The 21,196-nt window shown below is 45.2% G+C and overlaps 3 protein-coding genes across 7 annotated transcripts in view; 1 reads left to right on the forward strand and 2 right to left on the reverse strand.

The window, feature by feature from the left end:
* ABCC2 (ATP binding cassette subfamily C member 2) overlaps positions 1-5,108 on the reverse strand; it is a 40,505-nt gene extending 35,397 nt beyond the window's left edge. Inside the window, exon 1 of the mRNA XM_082224960.1 lies at positions 2,715-5,108. Coding sequence (XP_082081086.1) covers positions 2,715-2,756 — 42 coding nt within the window. The 5' untranslated portion in view covers positions 2,757-5,108. The remainder of the gene's footprint in view (positions 1-2,714) is intronic.
* A 155-nt stretch (positions 5,109-5,263) lies between these two features.
* Positions 5,264-14,013, reverse strand: CUTC (cutC copper transporter). 5 transcript variants are annotated; one of them, XM_082224971.1, is made up of 9 exons: positions 13,944-14,013; positions 11,689-11,760; positions 10,739-10,798; positions 9,892-10,101; positions 8,107-8,142; positions 7,633-7,769; positions 6,834-6,861; positions 6,014-6,119; positions 5,264-5,677 (listed from the first exon to the last, which is right to left on the reverse strand). In XM_082224971.1, exons 2-9 carry the CDS (start codon positions 11,756-11,758, stop codon positions 5,566-5,568), a joined length of 759 nt encoding a protein of 252 aa, XP_082081097.1. In that variant the 5' UTR covers positions 11,759-11,760; positions 13,944-14,013; the 3' UTR covers positions 5,264-5,565. The 5 variants fall into 5 exon arrangements, with proteins under 5 accessions (XP_082081097.1, XP_082081094.1, XP_082081095.1 ...); XM_082224968.1 differs by lacking the exon at positions 13,944-14,013 and adding an exon at positions 13,749-13,935; XM_082224969.1 differs by lacking the exon at positions 13,944-14,013 and adding an exon at positions 13,749-13,932 and having other exon boundaries at positions 7,633-7,766.
* On the forward strand, positions 13,987-20,492 carry COX15 (cytochrome c oxidase assembly homolog COX15). Its single transcript, XM_082224967.1, has 9 exons — positions 13,987-14,127; positions 15,368-15,555; positions 16,114-16,236; positions 16,458-16,644; positions 16,922-17,089; positions 18,136-18,217; positions 18,506-18,660; positions 19,126-19,239; positions 19,811-20,492. The coding sequence occupies exons 1-9, from the start codon at positions 14,056-14,058 to the stop codon at positions 19,940-19,942; spliced, it is 1,221 nt and encodes a 406-aa protein (XP_082081093.1). The 5' UTR covers positions 13,987-14,055; the 3' UTR covers positions 19,943-20,492.
* The last annotated feature ends 704 nt before the right edge of the window (positions 20,493-21,196 follow it).

Consider the following 21,196-nt stretch of genomic DNA (forward strand, 5'->3'; position numbering starts at 1 on the left):
ACACACAGGGCAGTGGTGGACCTTGGTGTCTCAAATTTCAGTGGCACCCTGTGGGACACCAAAATCCGGCACTCTCACCTACCATTGGACATAATAGTGGACTGTGCTCCCCTGGAGCTGATAAAATCCCATGCTATACAAGTAATGATGTGCTGTAATTGGGTGCTCTGCTGTGACAATATGGGCAGGGTGGTTGTTTTCATTGTTGGGGGAGTGCCTGTTTTTTGTTTTAAATTAAAACCTCCCACTGAAATCTATGAAAATAAATTCCTTCTACAAGGGTCAGGACGGTGTAAAGTTGCACTGCTACTAGGGGCAAAACCATGATCTGGAGTACAGAATATGTATCCTCTTCCTGTGTCACCCACACAACTCCTCACTGTTTCAGTTGCGCCGCAGACACCCAATTGCCAATGAAACTACATCAGTGGAATATTTTGACGGCGTTATCAGTCATGTGTTATGTCATGTGACTCATCTAGTCCAGTATTGTCTACTTGGACTGGCAGTGGTTCTTCCAGATTTCAAGCAGGTACCAATGGGCTTTTGATGTTTGCCCTGACAGTTTGAAGTAATTGCTGGAGACGTCACCATTTCAGAAACACAAAATCTCGTTTTATTGGAGGCACTGGGAGAGTCCTGCCTGTTATGTATGAAACAGACTCTTGGCATGAACAGAATCAGGGGAAATCCCAACATCCTTCACTGCAAAGGAAAAGTTAGTGTTGTACTCTACTTGCCAAGAGGACCACTAGTAGCTAAGGACATAAAGAGACAGCGATTTCCACCCTGTCCTGCCTTTGGTGTAATCGCCACTGTTTCCATTCTCCTACAGTTCAGTTATAACCTAAGTTAATTTGTTTTGCTATCTGCTACAGCCGAAACTAACATAATGAATTATGTAACCGATTTCAATGCATTTTAATGAAAGGGAAACATCAAAAACATAATTATGCATGTAATATTCATGGACTTAAATAAACAACAGCTGATACCATTTGTATTTGCATGGTTACTGTTCCTGATCTTGGGTGAACATACAAATTGTGGCAATTTCTGCTCCCCTTTCTGTTTCTGGTGGAACGCCCTGAGATCCCTACAAGCAGTAGATGAGACAACAACTCTCAAACAAAGGCAGCTGCACTCTGATCAGCTTAGTCAGCTTCGCTCATGAGCTCTTGTTTAGCAATTTAAATCTCCTGGTGCCCAGGACTTCTCCATCAGTGACAAGGAAACAGATCTGGGCAATTCACTAGAAAACCAGTACCTGACAGGGTGGCGCAACAATTTTAATTTACTTCACAGGGATGTGGAGTGATCTCGATCACACAAAGGACTGGAGACTCCTCAAGTCAACAGCTAACCTACATGGTCATAATTATCTAGTACCAAAAGCCCTGGGAGCATACCACTTCAGAATGGAGCAGGAGAGGACCTGAACCCAGTGAAATGTTCTCTGGGAAGCTAACACATCAAGGAGAGACTTAGCCTATGGGCCCTTTGCCTACGATGGACATCTTGTCAACTCTAGAATTTGTTGTGGGCACCACACACACACACAACACAGCACAACCAGTACTGTTGGCTACAAGATCATGATTCTTTCAGACTTAATTTCAGCTGAGGGAGAAGTGGAGGAAGAGGCCCACGTTCAGAACTCCAGTGATAGATTTCATGAACAGGAAAGCGTTTTTTTTTTACATATGGAGCACTTGATCCCCCCAGTTGCATTCTGCTATACTATGTGGCATGCCCAATAAAGTAGATCACCTGTGCCCCCATCTTCCGTTTCTGTGTGAGATTAAAGAACCCTCCTATTTTCTCTACAGTGAATCATTTGAGTCAGAGTTACAAGTGAAACGATCATGATTGTATCATACAAGGAGTGTTAACATCTCCACTAATGCTTTGGAGCCTTCCTGCCCTCTAAGACACTACAGTGGTACCTCGGGTTACAGATGCTTCAGGTTACAGACTCCGCTAACCCAGAAATAGTACCTCGGGTTAAGAACTTTGCTTCAGGATGAGAACAGAAATCGTGCTTCAGCGGCAGCAGGATGCCCCATTAGCTAAAGTGGGGCTTCAGATTAAGAACAGTTTCAGGTTAAGAACGGACCTCCAGAACGAATTAAGTACTTAACCCGCAGTACCACTGTATTATTATAAAGGTGACCCCTCCACTTGCATAGGGGTTATATTCCAGGCCCTCACATGTATAAGTGAAATTGTGTAACATGGGGAGAACCTGCTAAAAAGCCTCCAAATGCCTGTTTCTCCCTGCTAAGAGTTGTATAATTCTTTATCTGCCTGACATCAGATGGGAGAGTGCTCCACAGGGGAAGGTGCCACCGCTGAGGAGGCCCTCTGCCTGGGAAAGGTCTCCTCACAAGCCACGAGGACTGTCCAGCTCGCTCCCATCTTCCAGTGCTGAGTGCACCCACTGGAGCAGTAAGCAACACAAAGATGATGTATCTGTTCATTGTAAAACCCCCGACTCGCTACGTTCAGACTGCAGGCTTTGCTTTTACTAAGCATGCACACAGAACTAACACACCACTGCTGTCCCAACTCTCAAAGTAAACAGCCCTAACAGAGGCGTTTAGCCATCCTCCCGCAATTCAGGACATTCCACTGCACTCTGGCCTTTTAGATTTACAGTGGGACATCCCTGCCAGAAGCTGAGCTACCATCTACTCAGGGAGAAACTCACTCACCCAGAAAACTGAGCCACAGTACTGCTCCAAGGCTGCTGCCATGGCAAGGCACTTCTTCCTCCTGCCTTTGTCCGACCTCTCTATCAGCCAGAGAGGCTGATCAGGATGAAAGTCTCACAGGTTCAACGGAGGGGCGTTGGGCACAGCCTCTCAACAACAGATCATTAATCGTTAACTCCTGGTGTGCAGTCAGCCCCATGGATCAAATTCATGAACCTTGGATGGCATAGTCAGAGGAGCTGCCTGGGTATGGCCAGAGACACAGCAAGAGAGGTGGTGGCATGGATTCTGGTGGGCAGCAACATGTGCTGTCTTGGATGAGATCCCTCAAGTTGACTCACCACTAGTCTAAGACCCACTCCCCAGTGGTGATAAAGTTGAATAATGCCTGGGAAGAAAGCGTGGGAAGACAACCATCACCCCTTTTCCACACCAGGGAATTTCGTATGCTACTCTCCACCTCAGCGGATTTCCAGGACAGTCTCGGTCTGATTCTGCCCCATTGTTCTTCTGCATCATGATTTCTGTGGGCAAGGGGTTTCTGAAAGTATGCAGCAGAGTCTTCCCCATTCCAGCAGCTAGGTATCCCCATTGTGTAATCCTACACAGCCAGTCAAGCGTCACAGAGTGTTCTAGTGTCCCATCAGATTGGTACTGCACTGGGGGATCCATAGATCTCAACTGGGAAGTACTGAATCACAAAAAGTGGTCTGAGAGTGAGCAAACCAGGTTGGAGGGGGCCGGGGGGCCAGGAACTATGAAAATACTACTCGGGATGAAAGACAAAAACTGAACCTGTCCCTAGCTACCAGCAGTAGTACTGACCTCATTGTGTCCCCCCCCCTTGCCCAAAGTGCTCCTGAAACGAACTAAAAAAAGCCAAGAGAGATTCTGCTGTCTCATTCTTTATACAATCAATAAACCCAGAACCGACTGTGATTCATAGTCCTGCCTAAAGGGTCCAATGTCCACAGAACAAGCAATTTAAATCCCTCGTGGTTAATTATTAGATAGTTAATCAAATCTCATCATATTATAAACAATGTCCCTATCTGGATGGCAGCTGTCTGTTAAAATTCAGGAGCACACAACACAACCTTAGGAAATGGGAAGTGATGACCACCTTTCCACAATGGACAACTTTATAACTCCCAATTCTGCCTTACGCTGAGACACAGGGAAGGGCCAATGTGTGGTTCTACCACAGGGTGAAATAATTCCTTTCCTACAAATTGGTGTTAATGGTAGGCTGTTGCAATGGTGTTCCCCTTTCTCAGGGTACTTTTATTTGTAAAGGTGGAGGGGGGCAGAGTTGAATTTCATAGATCAGTGCAGAAACACAGGTTCTCAGAATTCACATCTACTTTGCTCCTTCTGTAGTCCTGCTGTTGTAAAGTAAGTCTAAGCTCATGGTTTGTCTTGCTTCAGACATGGGCCCAGGCTTAGCTTGAAGCAGCAGGCCCAGAGGAGCAATCACAGTCTCTCCTCCTCTGTATGCCAGAGCATTTGTGCCAAGTCATGATTTGGCTTAGCTTTACTTGTGAGTCATTGTGTGAGATCCACAATGGCCTTTAGCAGCAGAAACCACATGACTATCTCTTACACAATCTCTGAATCTCTAAACTCCCCTTGCCAGAGTCAGATAAAACATCAAACATTTTCTGAACTTCTGCTCCTCCTCAAGATACTGATTATTCTGGAAGGTTAACTTACCTGAGGAGCTGCCCTGCTTGTCATGAAGCTATGCAAATAGAGGCAAATGCCATAAGGGCAAGAAAATGATGCCCTTATGGCAACCTTGCAGCCTGGCTACTGTAGTCCATGTGTTGATAAACGTGAGGTTGGATTACTGCAATGTGCTCTGTGTGGGGCTTCCCTTGGCCTCGTTCCCCCTGAACCCTTATATCCCAGCTCAGTCACTAAGATCATTTGCAGGAGCGTCGTTGGTCATTCCCCAAATTGGTGGAGATCTGACAATAAGCATCCAAGCCTTTAGCGTCATCACTCCAGCACTGTGGAATGTTCTGCCAATAAGGATTAACAGGTTCATGCAGGAAATCAAGAATACATCTTTCCGTAAAAGTTACCTCATTGCTGATTTTAACTTTTCAATATGGTTTTCATTGTATGGTTTTATGTGTAATTGTTGCAAACCACTCTGGCATTTTTATGAAAAGTGATATATAATTTTTTTTATATAAATTACATAGAAACTTCACCCACTCTAATGACTTCTGTAGGACAGGATCCAGAACCTGACAACAATGAAATTTTTGCTGTCAGGTGTACGGAATTGCAGTGCTTGGTCACCTTGGGGTCGCTCTCTTAACCCCTGTTCTGAGAGATCCCTCCTCCCGCAATTGCAGTATTGCTTTACCACTTTCCTCTATGTACTTCAAAGAGGTAGTCTTCCACTCCAATCAAACTGAGGTGGGGTGAAGGAAGCCTGCAACACCCAATGTGCTCTCCGCCCCCCCCCCCCGGCCCATTTCCTTTGGGAGCAGTTTAAAGTCTTGCCATAGCCTCTACAGGAAGAAGAGCCACAGTGATATGGAGTGGCTTCAGGGTTTATTTAAGAAGAGACCTTAACAGGGAGAGTGTTGCCCGATGGCGAGTGCCCCTTTAATTAAGCCCCTCCCCATCATTTGCTCCCCACAGACAAAACGGCATTACGACATCTGAGGAAAAAACGCTGTGGAGCAAGTGGGAATAGGAGAAAAACAAGCAGAGGCTTCTTCATTTGATTGACCCATGTCCTTTAAGCGCTGGCAAGGATGCTGTTGAAATGTCTAAGTCTACGGATTGCGCAGGTCACAGGGCTCTGGGTCTTCCTGGCCCACAGTAGCTTGTTCTACAGGATATTCTTTGCAATTGCATTCAGGGTCCTCACTTTAGCCACATCGGCCACCTTGATGGAATATTCAGGTGTGGAGAGGTAGGCCCCCATGGTAATGTAAGGGTTTCTAAAAGAATACCAACAAGTCTTTGGTTACTGTCTGGAACCTGGACCTAGAAGAGCCGGAATAAGAACCATCCTAAGTCCTACCCACTGGGCCATAATCTGCTGCCATATTGCCTTTTGGGTGCTACCTTGTCCCATTGCATCTGCAACTATGAACTACAGACACAAGTCTATCCCTAATGCAACAATGCCTTGCCCCCAGCTAAATGCACCTGTCAGGTTCCAGTGCCCCAGATGTTCTTAGTCAAGTTACTACCCCAAACGGTGGAGCTGCATCGGGAGATGGAAGCAAGGCTTGGGCCCCTCAGTAAGTCAGGATAGAAACTTGCTCCGTTACCTGAACTTCATTCCTGAGTCTTTGAGTGAGCGCGCTGAGCAGTGAAACTCAGAGGCGCCAGAGCCTTCTAAGATTCTCTGCAGGTTTCTCTCGGTTATGCCTCCCCCTGGTGGAGAGAACCCATCACTCAGTCACAAACATACAGTTAAGCAGGAATAGACAGAGCTACATTCTGGGTCATTAAATAGATGGGGGAAATCCCTTTGCTCTGAACCAGAGGCTAATCTTTAGGGTCAATGCAGGCTGCACTTGCAGCTCTGAAGCAGGTATTGCTCCTAAATATGCCTCTGGAAGGGAGCAGATGCCCATCATGTATTATCTTATCAGTTTAGCTGCTGATTAGCACAAATGGCCCACTGCTTTTGTTTTGCCTGACAGTTAGTGATCACTCAGGAACATTAGGTAATGTTCCTTGATGCCTGGAAATCTTTGCCTTCATAATGCCATACCTATAAGAGTTTGAGGAAGGGACAGATAGCTAGAAGCAAATTGAATTTGGATTGACAGAGGCAAAGAGTCTACAGCAGCAAGTTAAGCAGGTAGGGGTTGTGTGTGGGTATCTACACTATTCCTTTAACCTAATGCAATTTCAGCAGTTGTGCCATCCATCTATTTCTACTAAGCTCTGTCTGTTTTTATATCTGCAAATAAATAAATATTATAAAGTCTTTCGTGCACTCTCATCCAAAGGGAATTACACCCTAAAGCTCTGTTCCTGGACTTCTTGCCACTTGGGCAAGTGTGGCTGCCTAACAACATGCTTGGTAGGTGCTAGAGTTCTGATCTATGCCAACAAGTGGTACTCACTGCAGAGTCTTACCTGGCACTACAACAATCCTGCCCTTAGCCTGAAAAGGAAGACAAAATGGGTTTAGTGGTCTTGCTTATAGGAGAAAACACACCAAATGGGTAGCACAAATATTCTGTTAAGGAAGATGTAGAATGTATTTATTTGCAATATTTAATTTCATTTTTTAATGCTGCTTTTCAAATGGTTTGCTCCAAGTAATACTGTCACGTTGAGTTTCTTACATGCTCCTCTAGGAAAGTATGCTCCCACACTTGTCTATCATTGTGTATATTTCACCTCTGCAAAGTCAAACAACTGAGGATCTACCAAGTTTCACCTCCATCCTCAGATGGTTGAACTTCAGAAACTATATGCTGCCATATCAGTATCAGCAGGACTGCTTCAACTTCACACCAGTGTTAGAGACTGGAAGCAACTTTAAAATAACTGAGCGACTCCTGCGATGTCTTTTGTCTGTTGCGCATTCTTCTGGACAGGTGTGAGATACGGGTGTGCCATGCGCATATTGTGTACTTAACAGAGAAGAAGGGAGCTAATTTACTGCAGTAGCCTATGGGAATTAACGCAATACTGAAAGAAGCTATTGTATCAGAAGGTGCAAGGCACAGTTTCTGTATATTCAATAGGGAGGCCAGTTTTCACCCTGAATCGTTGAAAAACCCTCACCCATCTGAAGACCATGAAAGACTGCTAGCTGGCATTTCTCTGCTCCCACCACACTCTGTCCAGTTCCTTGGATAGCCCACTCTTAAGTAGGCAAGAAAAGTGTATCAGTAGAGTTACAAATTTGGGAGAGATGACACCTCACCTGTTCTGTCAGTCGTTTTATCAAGGGCAGCCCCTCTAGAACAGTGCTGTCACAGCCACTAGTCAGGACCCGTTCAAAGCCCATCGATATTAGCGTTTCCAAGGCTGCCAAAGGGTCATAGACCATGTCAAAAGCTGCTGAGAAAAATGGAGCATGTCAGTCTTTACTGCCAAATGTTCTGGAAGGCAAATCTACTGACATATTCCAGGCTTTAGCCTAGTCCCAAATCCCTGGTAGGCAGTCCTAATATGTGCAATTCCCAGAGTACATTCTCATAGTCCCCCCCCCACTCACCCAGGTAAGGCCATTGTGCCTGAGCCTACAGCCTGCAAGTAGGCAGTCCGGCTTTCATTCCCCACTCCAAGCTCTGTAAGAAGAGCCTGCTGGACCTGTCCAATGGCCTATCCAGTCCAGCGTCATGTTCTCACAGTGGCCAACCAGATGCCTGTGGGAAACCAGCAAGCAGAAACTCACCTCTGTGGAAGGTGACAGGCAGAGGGCGGGAAGCAGCTGCAAAAAGAGCAGATCCCAGATGGTTAGTATACCTTTGCTTAGGGGTTGGCTTTGTGAAGGCAATGCTTCTGCTACTGGCCCTGGAAAGAAAGGAAACTTCTCCAGATGGTTCAACCAAGGTGGCTGTAGTCATCCGACACCATTTCTGCAATATGGATTCATCATCCTTTCTCATTTCCACTAAGACTGCCCACTAGCTAGCTCTTTGTATGGCATTTCTTTTCACATTTTGTGTATCAAACCCCTCACACGTGTTGGGCTTATGCACTTATTTTAAAAAGTAATCCTGGTGTAGACTATAGATGTATCCACTCGTTTCCCTAGGTAGCCTGTGGAATAATGAACCATGGAGTGAATGGATACTGGCTTCTGGTTAAAATAGTTTAGCTGCTGTATTTCAGCTTGCCTCACAGAACTTTCCCCACCTTTCCTCCTTCTGTGTGCTGTTCTGTGGGGGGGGGGACATGCAGGAAGAGGACAGGCTTCACCTAAAGGTAAAGGTACCCCTGCCCGAACGGGCCAGTCGTGTCCAACTCTGGGGTTGCGCGCCCATCTCGCTTAAGAGGCCAGGGGCCAGCGCTGTCCGAAGACACTTCCGGGTCACATGGCCAGTGTGACAAGCTGCATCTGGCGAGCCAGCGCAGCACACGGAAACGCCGTTTACCTTCCCGCTAGTAAGAGGTCCCTATTTATCTACTTGCACCCGGGGGTGCTTTCAAACTGCTAGGTTGGCAGACGCTGGGACCGAGCAATGGGAGCGCACCCCGCTGCGGGGATTCGAACCGCCGACCTGACGATCGGCAAGTCCTAGGTGCTGAGGCTTTTACCCACAGCGCCACCCGCGACCCATAGGCTTCACCTAGCTAGAGCCAATTTTGGGGGGCATGCAGGGAGAGGACAGGCTTCCCCTAGCAAGACTAATTCTTCTTCAGAAGATATACTGTCAGCTTCAGTTAAATAGAGAAAATAGCTAGTAATTATTTTCTTTGCATTTTTGAGGGTCCAGAAAAACCATAGTGTTATCATTCTTTCAAAAAAGTTTCCTATTCTTCTGGATAATTCTTCCTTCTGTACAGAATTTATGGCTGCCTAACACTCTCTCCATCAGAGCTGCACAGTGCCCCTTCTTACAAACAAAGGTCACTCATCCCAACCATTACAGCGTTTGGCTCCTGCTTTATCTTAATGATTCATTCATTTATGGAATGACCTATGGAATGTCCTCCCTCTAGAGCAGCCTTTGTCAAATTAGCTGGGGCTAATAGGAGTTATAGCCCCAAACATCTGGAGGATACCAGCTTGGTGTAGACTGCCCTAGGAGCACGACTGGTGCTAAAGCGCTGTTGTCATTTTGGCATCAGGTGAAACTTCAATATTTCCCCAGCCTCTTTTTTTTGGAGTGAGGAGTCAGAAGTTCCGTCACTTCTGCAACTGAAGAGACTGTAGCACCATGGCCGTTTCCCCCCTAATAAGCTCCATTTATATATGTTTTTATAAATTGTGCTGCATTGTTTTTGTTCTACTGTAACCCACCCTGGGATCACATGATGAAGGGTGGATTAGATGTTCTCTTATACTGTAAATGAATGAATAGCTCAATATAGTGAGGCAGGCTCTAGTATCTCGTGGATCTTGCCTGTAGGAAATATTTCTTAATTTGAACCATGGAATTATTAGCTGGTGGCACTGTATGACAATCACTACTCAAGTACCAAATAAGGCCTTTGAAAAGTAAAGCCTGCTCACCCAGCAGTGCTGTGCAGAGCTCTGTATCCACACGTCCATCCTCAGTCAAGGCTCCAAACACCAACCCATCAGCCCCATGTTGTTTGGCAAGTCGGATGTCTGCTTTCATCACCTCCACTTCTCGGTCAGAATAGAGGAAATCCCCCCCACGGGGGCGGATCATCACAAATACAGGCACCCTTATACACTGCTTCACCACTTGCAAAAGGCCTGCAGACAAACATGTTTGGGACATGGTGTCAGTTTTGTACTGGATTGTTCTATAAGTTGGACAAGAAGTGAAACCTAGAACATGGTACGGAGGAACTTAGGAACAGAGCAAGATGCCTCATACAAAGGGAGACCACTGAGCCATCTAGGTCAGTTCTGCCTATGTCTGGAGTAGCCAACAAGATGCCCTCCAGACGTTGGTGAACTACAGCTCCAATCAACTGACCACTGACCATTTAGGCTGAGGCGAGTTGGAGTCCCACAACATCTGGAGAGCCACACGTTCCCCATCCCAGAGCTAGACCATCAGCACTGGGTCTAAGAGAAGCAAGGGAGAAGAGAACAGGGCAGATGTCAAACCCTTTTTGCAGAATTTGGGAGAAGGGGCTGCTGAAGGAGGGAAGGTGAAATAGGGTGATTAAATAACAGCCTGTCTTGCAAAAAGACCAGGAGGGGCTGATGACACAGAAGAACACAAAAAGAGCAAGCAGAACAACAGGTATTTTCTTTCTGTTCCAGGAGCAGAGGGCCTGGAGGGCAGAGGTCCAAACACTTCTCCACATTGCTTGGCTGCTCAGTACTGCTACATCTTGCAGAGAAATGGTGGATTGGATCTTGCTTGTATGTGCCAACTCACCTATAGTAGGTGTTGTTCCTCCTTCCATGAGGTTGGCACACAGTTCAAGGCGGCCAGCACCTGCAACAGGGTCACACATTAAACCTCTGAATATAAGTGGTTTGCAAGATTTTAACAGAGATCTACATTATGAAGAAACCATGTGGTCCTTGCTATAATCCAACAAGGGAAGTTCGCCCAGCTCCATCATCATATGTCTTTAGCTGCTAGGCAAAAACCTTCCTCTATAAGCAGGCCTTTGGCCTTTAACTATCTGTGGCCATTTAGAAGTGGGTGGGATTTTTTTTAAGTATTCCCTCCCTCCTCCCCTTGGTTTTAATGTATCTATGTTGGGTGTGTTAAGGTATGGGGGTGCTGTTTGTTTGTAAGTAGCAACTAACAAATTTAAGTAATAAATAAAATAAACCAATGGGTAGGAGTGCTGGAAATTTTCGAGCCAAGAGTGAGATTGGTCACCTGTCCACATAGACTTCAACCCCTACTCATGCATTAACTAAGAAAGAAAATCAATTAATAGGTGATTTGAGTATCTCAGCCCATGTTTTATAATGCACTGCAGCAAAACAGAGCAGGACCACTTAAGTAGTTAAGGCAGCTGAAGACAAGGCAAGTTGACATTTATTCATTTAAATTTGCAGTTTGCCCTACTCTCAAAGGCTAGAGTAATTGGGTTCCGGGCAATTAAAATATATAAATGCATATCCTGAATCTATGTGTCACTAACCTAGATCAGAACTTTGGAAGTCTTTACTTACTGACCAGTTTATAACATTTAATATCCTACCTTTCAAGCCTAAAAGGGTTCATAAAACAGTTTCCCACTGCTTGGGGAAGTAAGTGTGCCTCTCTTTTCAATACATATAGCATGTGTACCCAGAGGTGTCCTGGCCTAGAAAGATCCCTCAATGATCCTTAAGTATTTTCATCTTCCATCTTTTTTATGGGATTACCTCCTCTTTCTGCATTCACAGCAGACTCCACAGAATCAACACATACTTCCATGAGAAAGCCATTGGCCATTCCTAGAAGAGAAACACAACCAGAGGTTATGGGGCAATCAGGCTCTGTCTCAGAGAAAAGGGACAGACAGTGATTGAGAGAGGCGATTCCTTCCACCTCAAGCTCCAGTGCTTTGTCTTTTAACTGGCTTCTTTCATCTTGCTCACCCAAGCACATCCACAGCTCTCAGAAACAGAAGCTTCATAGATTCCCCATCACCAGTAACCTTAAAAAGCCTTAACCTGTCAGTAGCTGCTTTAAAGGGAACACACAATAAGAACAGAAAACTTGTATCACCATGTGAATTTAAAGAAGAAATCAAGCTTGATCTGTATCAGCTCAAAACAGGTACAGAAAAAACACATGGGAAGTTGAACACTACTTTTGCTGTAACTCCTGATCCCCTTGCCTTCTTGCTCTCCCTGGATCTTGTTCTCTGTGTTGCACTGTCTGAACAGATCTGTCTGTCTGTCTATCTATATGTTTATATGTTTGTTTATTTATTACCAAATAAGTCACTTTTCAGCCTGGTCTCCCAGAGTAGTATACAAAATTAAATAATAAACATAGAATACCAAATAATTAACAAAAAAGCAACTGTGAAAGTGGCACATACAAAAATCAGCAGACTAAAAACCTGACAATTCTAAAATATTTTAAAAGACCTGTGCAATTAAAAAATGTTTATCTGGCACAAAAAAAGGAAAAAAAGATCAGCACTAGATGAACCTTCCAATGGAGAGAATTATAAACCTCCACTATCCCAACTCTTCATCAGCTTCATTACTTACAGGGGCACAGGAGAAATTACTTAAAGGGGCACAGGAGAAATTAATACACTGGCAAGTTTATTCAGTAGGTGGTCCTTAATGTAACTGCATCATTAAAAGAGACTCTTGAACCTGATTTCTGCAGATTAGCACAAATCTAAAGTGGAATAAGGGTTTGAAGGGGGGGCTCCAATTTGGAGGATTCAAGGATATGTCACAGGATATGTCACAGCTCAGCGGTAGTGCCTTGTATTCAGAAGGTTCATTTCCCAGAAAGTCCAAGTAGGGGTAGGTTGTTCCGTTTGAAACCCTGGAGAACCGCTGTCAAGTCAGTGCAAGCAATACTGAACTAGATGGCTCTATGGTCTGACTCACTTTAAAGTAGAGTTCTACATTCCGAATAAAAAGTCTGTGCTAGTGATCCAGATTTTTCCTCCTTTCAGAATACTAAATTGAGTAAGGCTGACTTCCTTTCTACCTTTCTCCATATATTTCAGAGGATTCAGGTTCTCCAGCAGGAAGATGAAGTTGAGATGCGTGGGAACAGCTGACAGCAAGGCCAGCCTGTAACTTGCAGAGTCTCCCTTAGGCAAATGCAGAACTTACTCTAGAAACTCCCAACAACAGATGGAACTTTGGCCAGTAACATAGTGCATTAAATGTGCATTCTGTACTTGACATCCTTTGTTATGCTTTGTTTTGAAATCTTTTAAGGTAATGTTTTAGTTTCCTATTAACTCTTTCGCTTTGAAGGTACACTTTATATTTGTTTTTATTCCGTTATGTTTTATTCAGGATTGCTTTAATTGATGTTTCAATGTAGCTTGTAAAGCGCTTCAACTCCCCCCTTGAAAATATAGAAATTAAATAAATAAATACGCAAACAAGCAAGCAAGCCCCAGTGAGTGCAGGCAAGATTGCAGTCCTCAGGCCTATAGCTACAACCCTGCAGACGCTCACCTGAGAATAAGGACCCCTTTGGACTCAATTGGGTTTTACGTTTTAAACACAAAGGCCTGATATGTAAAAATGCCAATAAAATCTATCCCACTTGGTTTTGCTGAATGCACATAGCGGCCGTGAGTGTGCACAGGGCAGCCCCCCCCCCCCCAGAACAACAGTATTAAAATTTCTGGCTCCTCTTGCATCTGTGGAGGGGGAAAGGGAGGCCTTGAAGCCGCCCGGATTTCCGGCCCCGGCATCCCCGGCGCTTCCTTCCGGCCGTCCCTCCTCCCACTCACCCTCACACCCTTCTGCCAGGCCCTGCTTCCGGTCCCATCTCCTCATTCCGCCTCGGGGCCGCTCCGGAGGCGCGGCGGATGTCGGCAGTTCTGCGCCAAACCAGCCCTGAGCTGAGGAGGAAGCCCCGCCCACCCCTGGGGCCTCGGCTCCCGCGCGGCGGCGGCGCACACGCAAGACAGGAGGCGCCGTCCTACCTGTCACGTGGCGTCGCGGTCACCGAGTGTGCGGTCGCGGCGCTTCCGGAAATAGCTCGGATTCCTTTCCGTGTCAAGAGCGAGTCGCTTCCGGGTTGCAGCTTGAGGAGCGATGCTCTTGCGGGCGGCACTAAGAGGGTCTCGGCTGTTGCTGGCCCCACGAGGAACGGGGTCCCCCGGCCAGGTACGCCAGGGGCGGCGCTTGGTTTCCATAGCAACGGGGACCGGGTCGAAGATGCCTCTTTATCGGCCGAGGGTTGCAAAACGAAGCCACCCCCGGCGGCTCCTCGTTTCTTAGCCTTGCGAGCAGGCTGAGTACCTGCTATCACCCTCGCTAAGACACGCTGCTGGGGGAAATGCCAGGAGTTTCCGCCCTTGTGCATCCTTTGCACTGTGGGAGGTGCTAATCAATGCTACCTCATTTCCACGTGGGGACCTCTAATTATGGGGGGATATTAAAAAAAAACTACAGACTATTGCCTGCACCTGTCACAACCAGACACGTTAAAGGGGGCAGACTGAAGACTAGGAGTTTCGGTGACTGCCAAAATATTTCACTTGTATAACCACAGCAAGCCCTCAACCTATGCGGGGTTACATTCCAGGAATCATGCCTAAATCAAAATTCACATATCATCAAAACACATTAGGTTCAATGGTAGGTGGGATTGCCAAAGTCTTTTTCCCTGGACGCTTGTCCTCTTTTTAATTATGTTTTAATTTGCCAAGCGCATATAGCTAAATGTGCACCAGTTAAATGCGTAAGTCTCTCTCTAATTTTAACAATAGGTGTAATGCTTCATGGTTTTAAGTATTTTAGTATAGGATTTTTTTTAAAAAAGGTACCATACCATGAACTACTCTGGTCCCACCTAGATGACAGAGTAGTGTATACATGTTTTAAACAAATAAAATAACAATTATGAATATAACATCACATTTTATTAAATGGTCACAGGCCCTGTAAAAACATGAACACTTTCCCCTCCATATGCTTTCAGCATTTAAATAACATATGAAAACCCTACTGGATCACACTTAGAGTCCATGGAGTTCAACCTCTTTTTGCTAATGGTGGCCAGCCAAGTGCTTCTGAAGATTCTACAAGCAGGACGCTTAAGAACATATTGAAAATAAAAATAAGTTTTGCTGAGCATCTCAGTGAATAGCTGTTGACATTCCTGTTGTCCAGTTTTTTTGTGCTTGCACCATTGATGATCTGGTCCTTTATCCTTGTCCTTGTATTTTGTAGAATAATGTCTGGCACTTAATACAACCTTTCTGATGTAGTGAACACAGGTGTGAACTCTTTACAGCAAAGAGAGTTCATACATCTTGAGTAATGCTCCTCTTCCATGTCAAATGTATGTTTAGTGGGGTGGCATAATTATAAACAGCCTCCTCACTACCTTCTCTGTCCTCAGCAATGTCAACGGTGGTGGCAGCTCCCACAGAGACGGTCACAACACAGTGTAGTGTCAGAAGTTGCTTCCCATCCCAGAGTGGTGGTACCACCTGTCCCCAATGCTGTGACCAACCGGGCTGTAGGGCGCTGGCTTCTAATATGCAGTGGTACTGTGGCCGGAGCTGTGGTGTTGGGTGGTGTCACTAGGTAAGGAAAATTAGCACCTCCTCTTCAAGCCTTTACTATATTTTATTTACCCTTGACACTATGGTTCTCCAACTGTCATAGATTGTATCTTTCTGCAGCCAGCAGAGATCTTCCTAGGGGCATTGCTTCCTCTTGGTCATGCCAGTGTGTGGGCCTAAACTAACTTCTGGTATCTCTCTGCCCTTTGAATTCCTGTGTCTACCCTTATTTTATAAATGCATTGTAGATAAACAATGCAGGCAGTAAAAGAAATGTGGGATTAAAGAGTAACAAATAAATACTTTTTGTACTTACAGTCATAACAACCTTTTGAGGTATGGTAGTTAATTTAGACTATTTCAGAATTTAAAAGGTGTGATTACATATATATTTGCATCTAATTGATCACCGGTATGTTTGTGTGTAGTCAGACTTTGCATCTGCATTTGTGTCTGAATTTTCCCATTGTGGCTTCATTCTGCTTTTCTAGATAGACGGATACACATGCACACACCATTATATCCCACATTGATAGCATCTTCCCTCAATGGTATGTCATTGCTGTTCTTTCCTTCTCAGGCTGACAGAGTCTGGGCTTTCAATGGTTGACTGGCATCTTGTGCGGGAGATGAAGCCTCCTCGGACACAGCAGGAGTGGGAAGCAGAATTCCAAAACTACCAGCAATTCCCAGAATTTAAAATGTATGTGTGGGTTGAGCTAAAGTTCCTAGAGACTAAAATTAAATGGGTGGGGTGGGGAGAGAGAGCCTATTCTACTATCCCAGCAAAAGGGAAATGAGAAAAAAAGAGTATCTTGAATGCTACTTCTTGATAGAACTTGCCATGGAAAGAGGGGAATGGGCAACTACACTTTACTGCAGGGTTTGTTGTTGTTTTATAAACCTTCTCTCTGAATCTAACAGCCTGAACCACAACATGACGCTGACAGAGTTCAAATTCATCTGGTACATGGAGTATTCACACCGAATGTGGGGACGGCTTGTTGGACTGGCTTACATCCTTCCTGCAGCTTACTTCTGGAGGAAGGGTTACCTCAACCGGTCCCTGAAGGGTCGTGTCGTTGCCCTCTGTGGATTTGTCTGCTTCCAGGTGGGAAAGATCACTGGGACCTTGAAATTGTTAAATGAATCATTAAATTACTCTGCCCATGATAACTGAGATAGAACATGAAAGGCATTGATCCTTTGCACACTCCAGGAGCTGATTTGTATGTGATCTTAGGTCTCTGGTGCACAGAAGCTTCAGATCATGGTGCTTGGAGTGTTGTTAGATCTTAGTTCCTCGAAAGAGAATGTACATGATATTGGCAGGAGCAAAAGTGGTCTTAGTTTCATGCCTCTATGGTACTTTTTCTTTGTTTTGGCAGGGCCTATTGGGCTGGTATATGGTAAAAAGTGGATTAGAGGAAAAGCCAGACTCTCATGATATCCCACGGGTCAGTCAGTACCGTCTAGCCGCACACCTGGGCTCTGCACTTGTTCTTTACTGCTGCAGCCTGTGGACTGGACTCTCATTACTGCTGCCGCAGCACAAGGTAAGCAAAAAGTGAGGCAGACTGGGGGCACGTATTGAGTCCCAGTTGGGCCAAGAAAGCCTGTACACCAATTGCGCCTTTGGAGGGAAGCACACTGCCACTGTGCAGACCAAACTGCCACTGTATCCTACATGTGCTCAGCCTGGAAGAGGAAAATTACAAATCTTGGGAAATGTCAAAGAGATAACGTTCCTAGAAACACCACCAAAGCTTACCAGTCAAGAACTCTGTTAGCACTGACACTCCCATGCATAGAGGGAGCCAATGAACTTGCAGTGGGAGGCACACACTCCTGCATCACATGCAAAACTAGCGCCTGTTGCCAATTCTCATATTAGGTAGGGTTTCACTTCTCAGGTAGGGTTTCAAATCCCTTTATGGCGATCACAGCCACTGCTTTGGAGCATCACACGAAAAGGGAGGAAAGGAGAGCCCACACAACACTGCACCCTCATAGTGCACTTGGTAGGATGGCCTCTTAAGAGGGTAGTTATTTAAGAAAGCATAGCAGGAGAAATGCAGACTGAGAAGAATTCAGCCTGGCATGAGCTATTCCATTTCTTACAGTGCAGTCTGCCACAACTTCCCCAGTTCTAGCAAGGCCGCATCCTTGCCACAGAAGATATTGCCATGCACTTTTGCCCTACACATCCAGGCAGTAGATGCTTCTGGGGCCTGTGGATCTGGTCTTGGGTATGGTGACTTGACAGTAGGATTAAATCAAGCATGCAGATGCTATCTGGCCGCTTCCAAGAACGCCTGGTGATTTCTATAAAATTTGGTAGATTTGGGTTCATAGATATAATTGGATGTAAGCCATGTCCATTAAGGGCCATGCAGCATAACAGCTGAGTGAGAAGAGCAGAAGTCCTTGCTGCCTTAGCCATTGAGAGTGAAATAAATACGTTCCTCTTCTGTCAGGAGTCTTATTGGAAACGTGTATATATGCTGAGCCTATGGAACACTAGTTTCCTTTGCACATACTCCCTTTAGAATATACAGAAAGGCCATTGCATATTCTTGTGATCCTCCTCCTGTTTTGACAGTTACCAGAAACCCGTCAACTCCTGCGCCTAAGAAGGTTTGCTCATGGAACATCAGGCCTGATCTTTCTCACTGCCCTCTCAGGTAAAAGTCCCTGTCACTTTTGCACCAATCTCTTTCTTTTGAGAAGCAATAGACAGCATGGTCATGGATATGTGTTTCTTGCTTCATTTCCCATTGGGAGGGTCTAGACTTTTTCAATTCCAGGTTACTGAAATGCTTCCTCTTCATGCTGGTCAGACAACATCACTGGGAACTGTTTTGTGGCCTTGAGGGAAGGACCTAAAACTCTCACCGTGATGGTTTTTAGGTGGCTTGTTCTATTACATTCATACTTACAAGTGTGACAGACTCTCTTCTCTGGAACTCTAGGGGCATTTGTGGCAGGACTGGATGCTGGTCTTGTATACAATTCATTTCCCAAGATGGGGGAACGCTGGATCCCTGATGATCTCCTTGCCTTTTCCCCAAAGTTGAAGAACATATTTGAGAATCCCACAACCGTGCAGTTTGATCACAGGATTCTGGTATGTTTCTTCCTCTTTATGCTCTTAGATAACACCTCTTTTTTAATTTAAAAGAAGGCCGTTCTTGGGTTTGTGTTCATTCCAGGTGGCAGTGTAACTGGGAATGTGGGAATGCAGGCCCCTTAACTCAGAGTAGAGCACTTGTTTGCATGCCTAAAGTACTGGTTTCCATCTCCACTGTCTCTAATTAAAGGGTGCAAGTTACAAAGGGGGGGGGGTTAGTCTAAACATTAAGGAGAACATCATGATGACATGAGTTTTTTGAAAGAGGAGCAGACTGTCCCAGAAGTGATGGACTCTTTTTCAGAGGCTGGATTGTCAGGGATGCTGTAGTAGTGAGGTTCCTGCATTACCTTTGGACTAGATGACCTTTTAAGATCCCTTCCAACTCCACTTCTAAGCCCTTTGTTGTCATTGCAAAGCTTCTCTGGTTCCCTCACTGGATATTTACTCTTTTCCCTTTAGGGAGTTTCCTCTGTCGCAGCCATTACAGGTCTGTACCTGTTTTCCAGGAAGATTCCTCTCCCACGGAGGACAAGGATGGCAGTTGCTTCCTTACTGGCTGTGGCATACCTCCAGGTATTAACTATGCCCTTTGAAACACCCTTTTAATTGTCACTTAGTAGTGTCCTCTGATGGAATGGCAGGTTTCCTCTTCCTTCCAGGTAGGTGCCTGCCTTCTCGTCACTGATAATGCTATCTTGGTTGCTGGTCCCAGGCATTTAAAACTGAAATTGGTGGGGACCAATTTTTATTTATTTATTTATTTGGCTTTGACGAACAAAGGGGGGAAATAGAGCTGCAGTCGTGCTCTTCTGTGGAAATATTGCACAGTGCTATGGTCACTGCCCTTCTCTGCCTTCTGGGTTTAAACTGAGAAGGCAAAGGGGGAACATCAGTACAGTTTCATTAGCATTTTATCATGAAGCACTATGACAGCTACCTCATCCTGTAGCAGGTTATTTACAGTGGGAGAGAGACGGAACATATAAAAATCCCTGTGCCAATTGCTTATGAAGCTTCTTGTGTATAATTCTGTGCTATAAGAATACGATGCAGATGTATTGGCACATACTTCTACATTTCAGGTATACTGGTAAGCAAACTTTGCTTACGTCTGAAACTTCATTTTATTCTTGCTCCTCTGCAGGTCACCCTGGGCATCAGCACACTTCTCCTGTATGTCCCAACTCCTTTAGCAGCCACTCATCAATCAGGTTCCCTGGTACTGCTCAGTGTGGCGTTGTGGCTGATGCATGAACTGAAGCGGATCCCGAAATAACCCTGCTTCCCTATTTAGCCATCCTCTGCTAGTGCTGAAGGTTCACGGTTGCTGCCTTTGCCCCACGTGTTGTATGCTCCTCTTCCTGAAAGCCTTAATTTGAACAGAAGGCGAGGCTGAGCAGCACCTTGATGTCATGAGTTGAAGTGCTTTGTTGCAAAACTTGGTGAACATGAATCACCATCCTTTGCTTAAGGTGTGATGTTGACAAGGTGGGCTCTGGCAAGAATGATGGTCGCTTGAGGTGTGTCTCGCTTCCTGCTGAGCTATCTGTATGAGGCTACAGCCACGAGCCTTTTACATTCTTTGTAGGCTTGATATAGACAATGGATTATGGGGTGAGTGGGCCTAGAAATTTGGATGAATAGCAAATGAAGGCATTTCAGAACTGTATTATAAGGGTGATGGGTGGCCTAGTTTGTGGATTTTCTTTAGCAGAATGGGGTTTGAGTGCAATTTTTTGCATTAGAATATTGAAATGTGCACTGTAATTTAACCATGCAGAAGACCCACAGTCCTTTCCTTATTTAATAAAAAAAGTTTCTCAATATTTCTCAATATCTCAGTATTTTAAAACTGACTGTTCTTACAATGTCCCTATGCAATGTACCTTCATAAGAAACTGCTGCAGCAAACCAAAGGCTCCATTAAGTCCATCATCTTGTTCTCAGTGGCCAACCAGATGCCTGTGGTAGCTTTCAAACAGGCACATGAGTGGGTTGATTTGGAACACGTTTCATTAACATCAATATCCACAAAGGATTTTTTCTGGGGAGGGTAGGGGGGAGTAAATGCTGCAAATGAGTAAATAAACATAACTAGCAGCAGAGAACATATCTAACAATTCTGGTGGATCAGGTGACGTTCCTAGACTTGGGTAGACCCCTGAGAAACTTGTATTACACATTTATCCCTTTCCTTCTCAGTGAGTTGACCTGCTACAATGGGTAGATGGCTTTTCACTCAGTGCTGATTCTTTCCTGGGCAGTGCTGCTACACTCAACTTCACAGTCTCCCACTTTGCTTCATTTCCCTAAAAAGCCCTATCATGTACCCTACAATTCAGAGTTTACTATACTACTGCGGTTCCCTACCGCTGCCTCCCAGCAAAATGAGCCTAACATGGAATCAGCCCCAGCCCAGCCTGCTTCAATATAGGTATAATTATGGCAGATTGGCAGCAGAGTATCCTTTAAAGTGTTTGCAGATGCTGGGAGGGACATTTTTTGCTATGAAATGTGACTTTGAAAGATG

The sequence above is a fragment of the Podarcis vaucheri genome (assembly GCF_965113315.1).
Source record: "Podarcis vaucheri genome assembly, chromosome: 5".
NCBI classification, from domain to species: domain Eukaryota; kingdom Metazoa; phylum Chordata; class Lepidosauria; order Squamata; family Lacertidae; genus Podarcis; species Podarcis vaucheri.

Coding starts and splice junctions, on each gene's coding strand:
- CUTC (XM_082224968.1), bottom strand. CDS start 13,794: ATGAGGAGATGGGACCGGAAGCAGGGCCTGGCAGAAGGGTGTGAGG. Junction 8,143..9,891: donor GCTCTGCACAGCACTGCTGG/GTGAGCAGGCTT, acceptor CTCTTTTTGCAG/CTGCTTCCCGCCCTCTGCCT. Junction 6,120..6,833: donor CAGGATTGTTGTAGTGCCAG/GTAAGACTCTGC, acceptor TCTCTCCACCAG/GGGGAGGCATAACCGAGAGA.
- COX15 (XM_082224967.1), top strand. CDS start 14,056: ATGCTCTTGCGGGCGGCACTAAGAGGGTCTCGGCTGTTGCTGGCCCCA. Junction 14,128..15,367: donor GAACGGGGTCCCCCGGCCAG/GTACGCCAGGGG, acceptor CTCTGTCCTCAG/CAATGTCAACGGTGGTGGCA. Junction 18,661..19,125: donor AGTTTGATCACAGGATTCTG/GTATGTTTCTTC, acceptor TTTTCCCTTTAG/GGAGTTTCCTCTGTCGCAGC.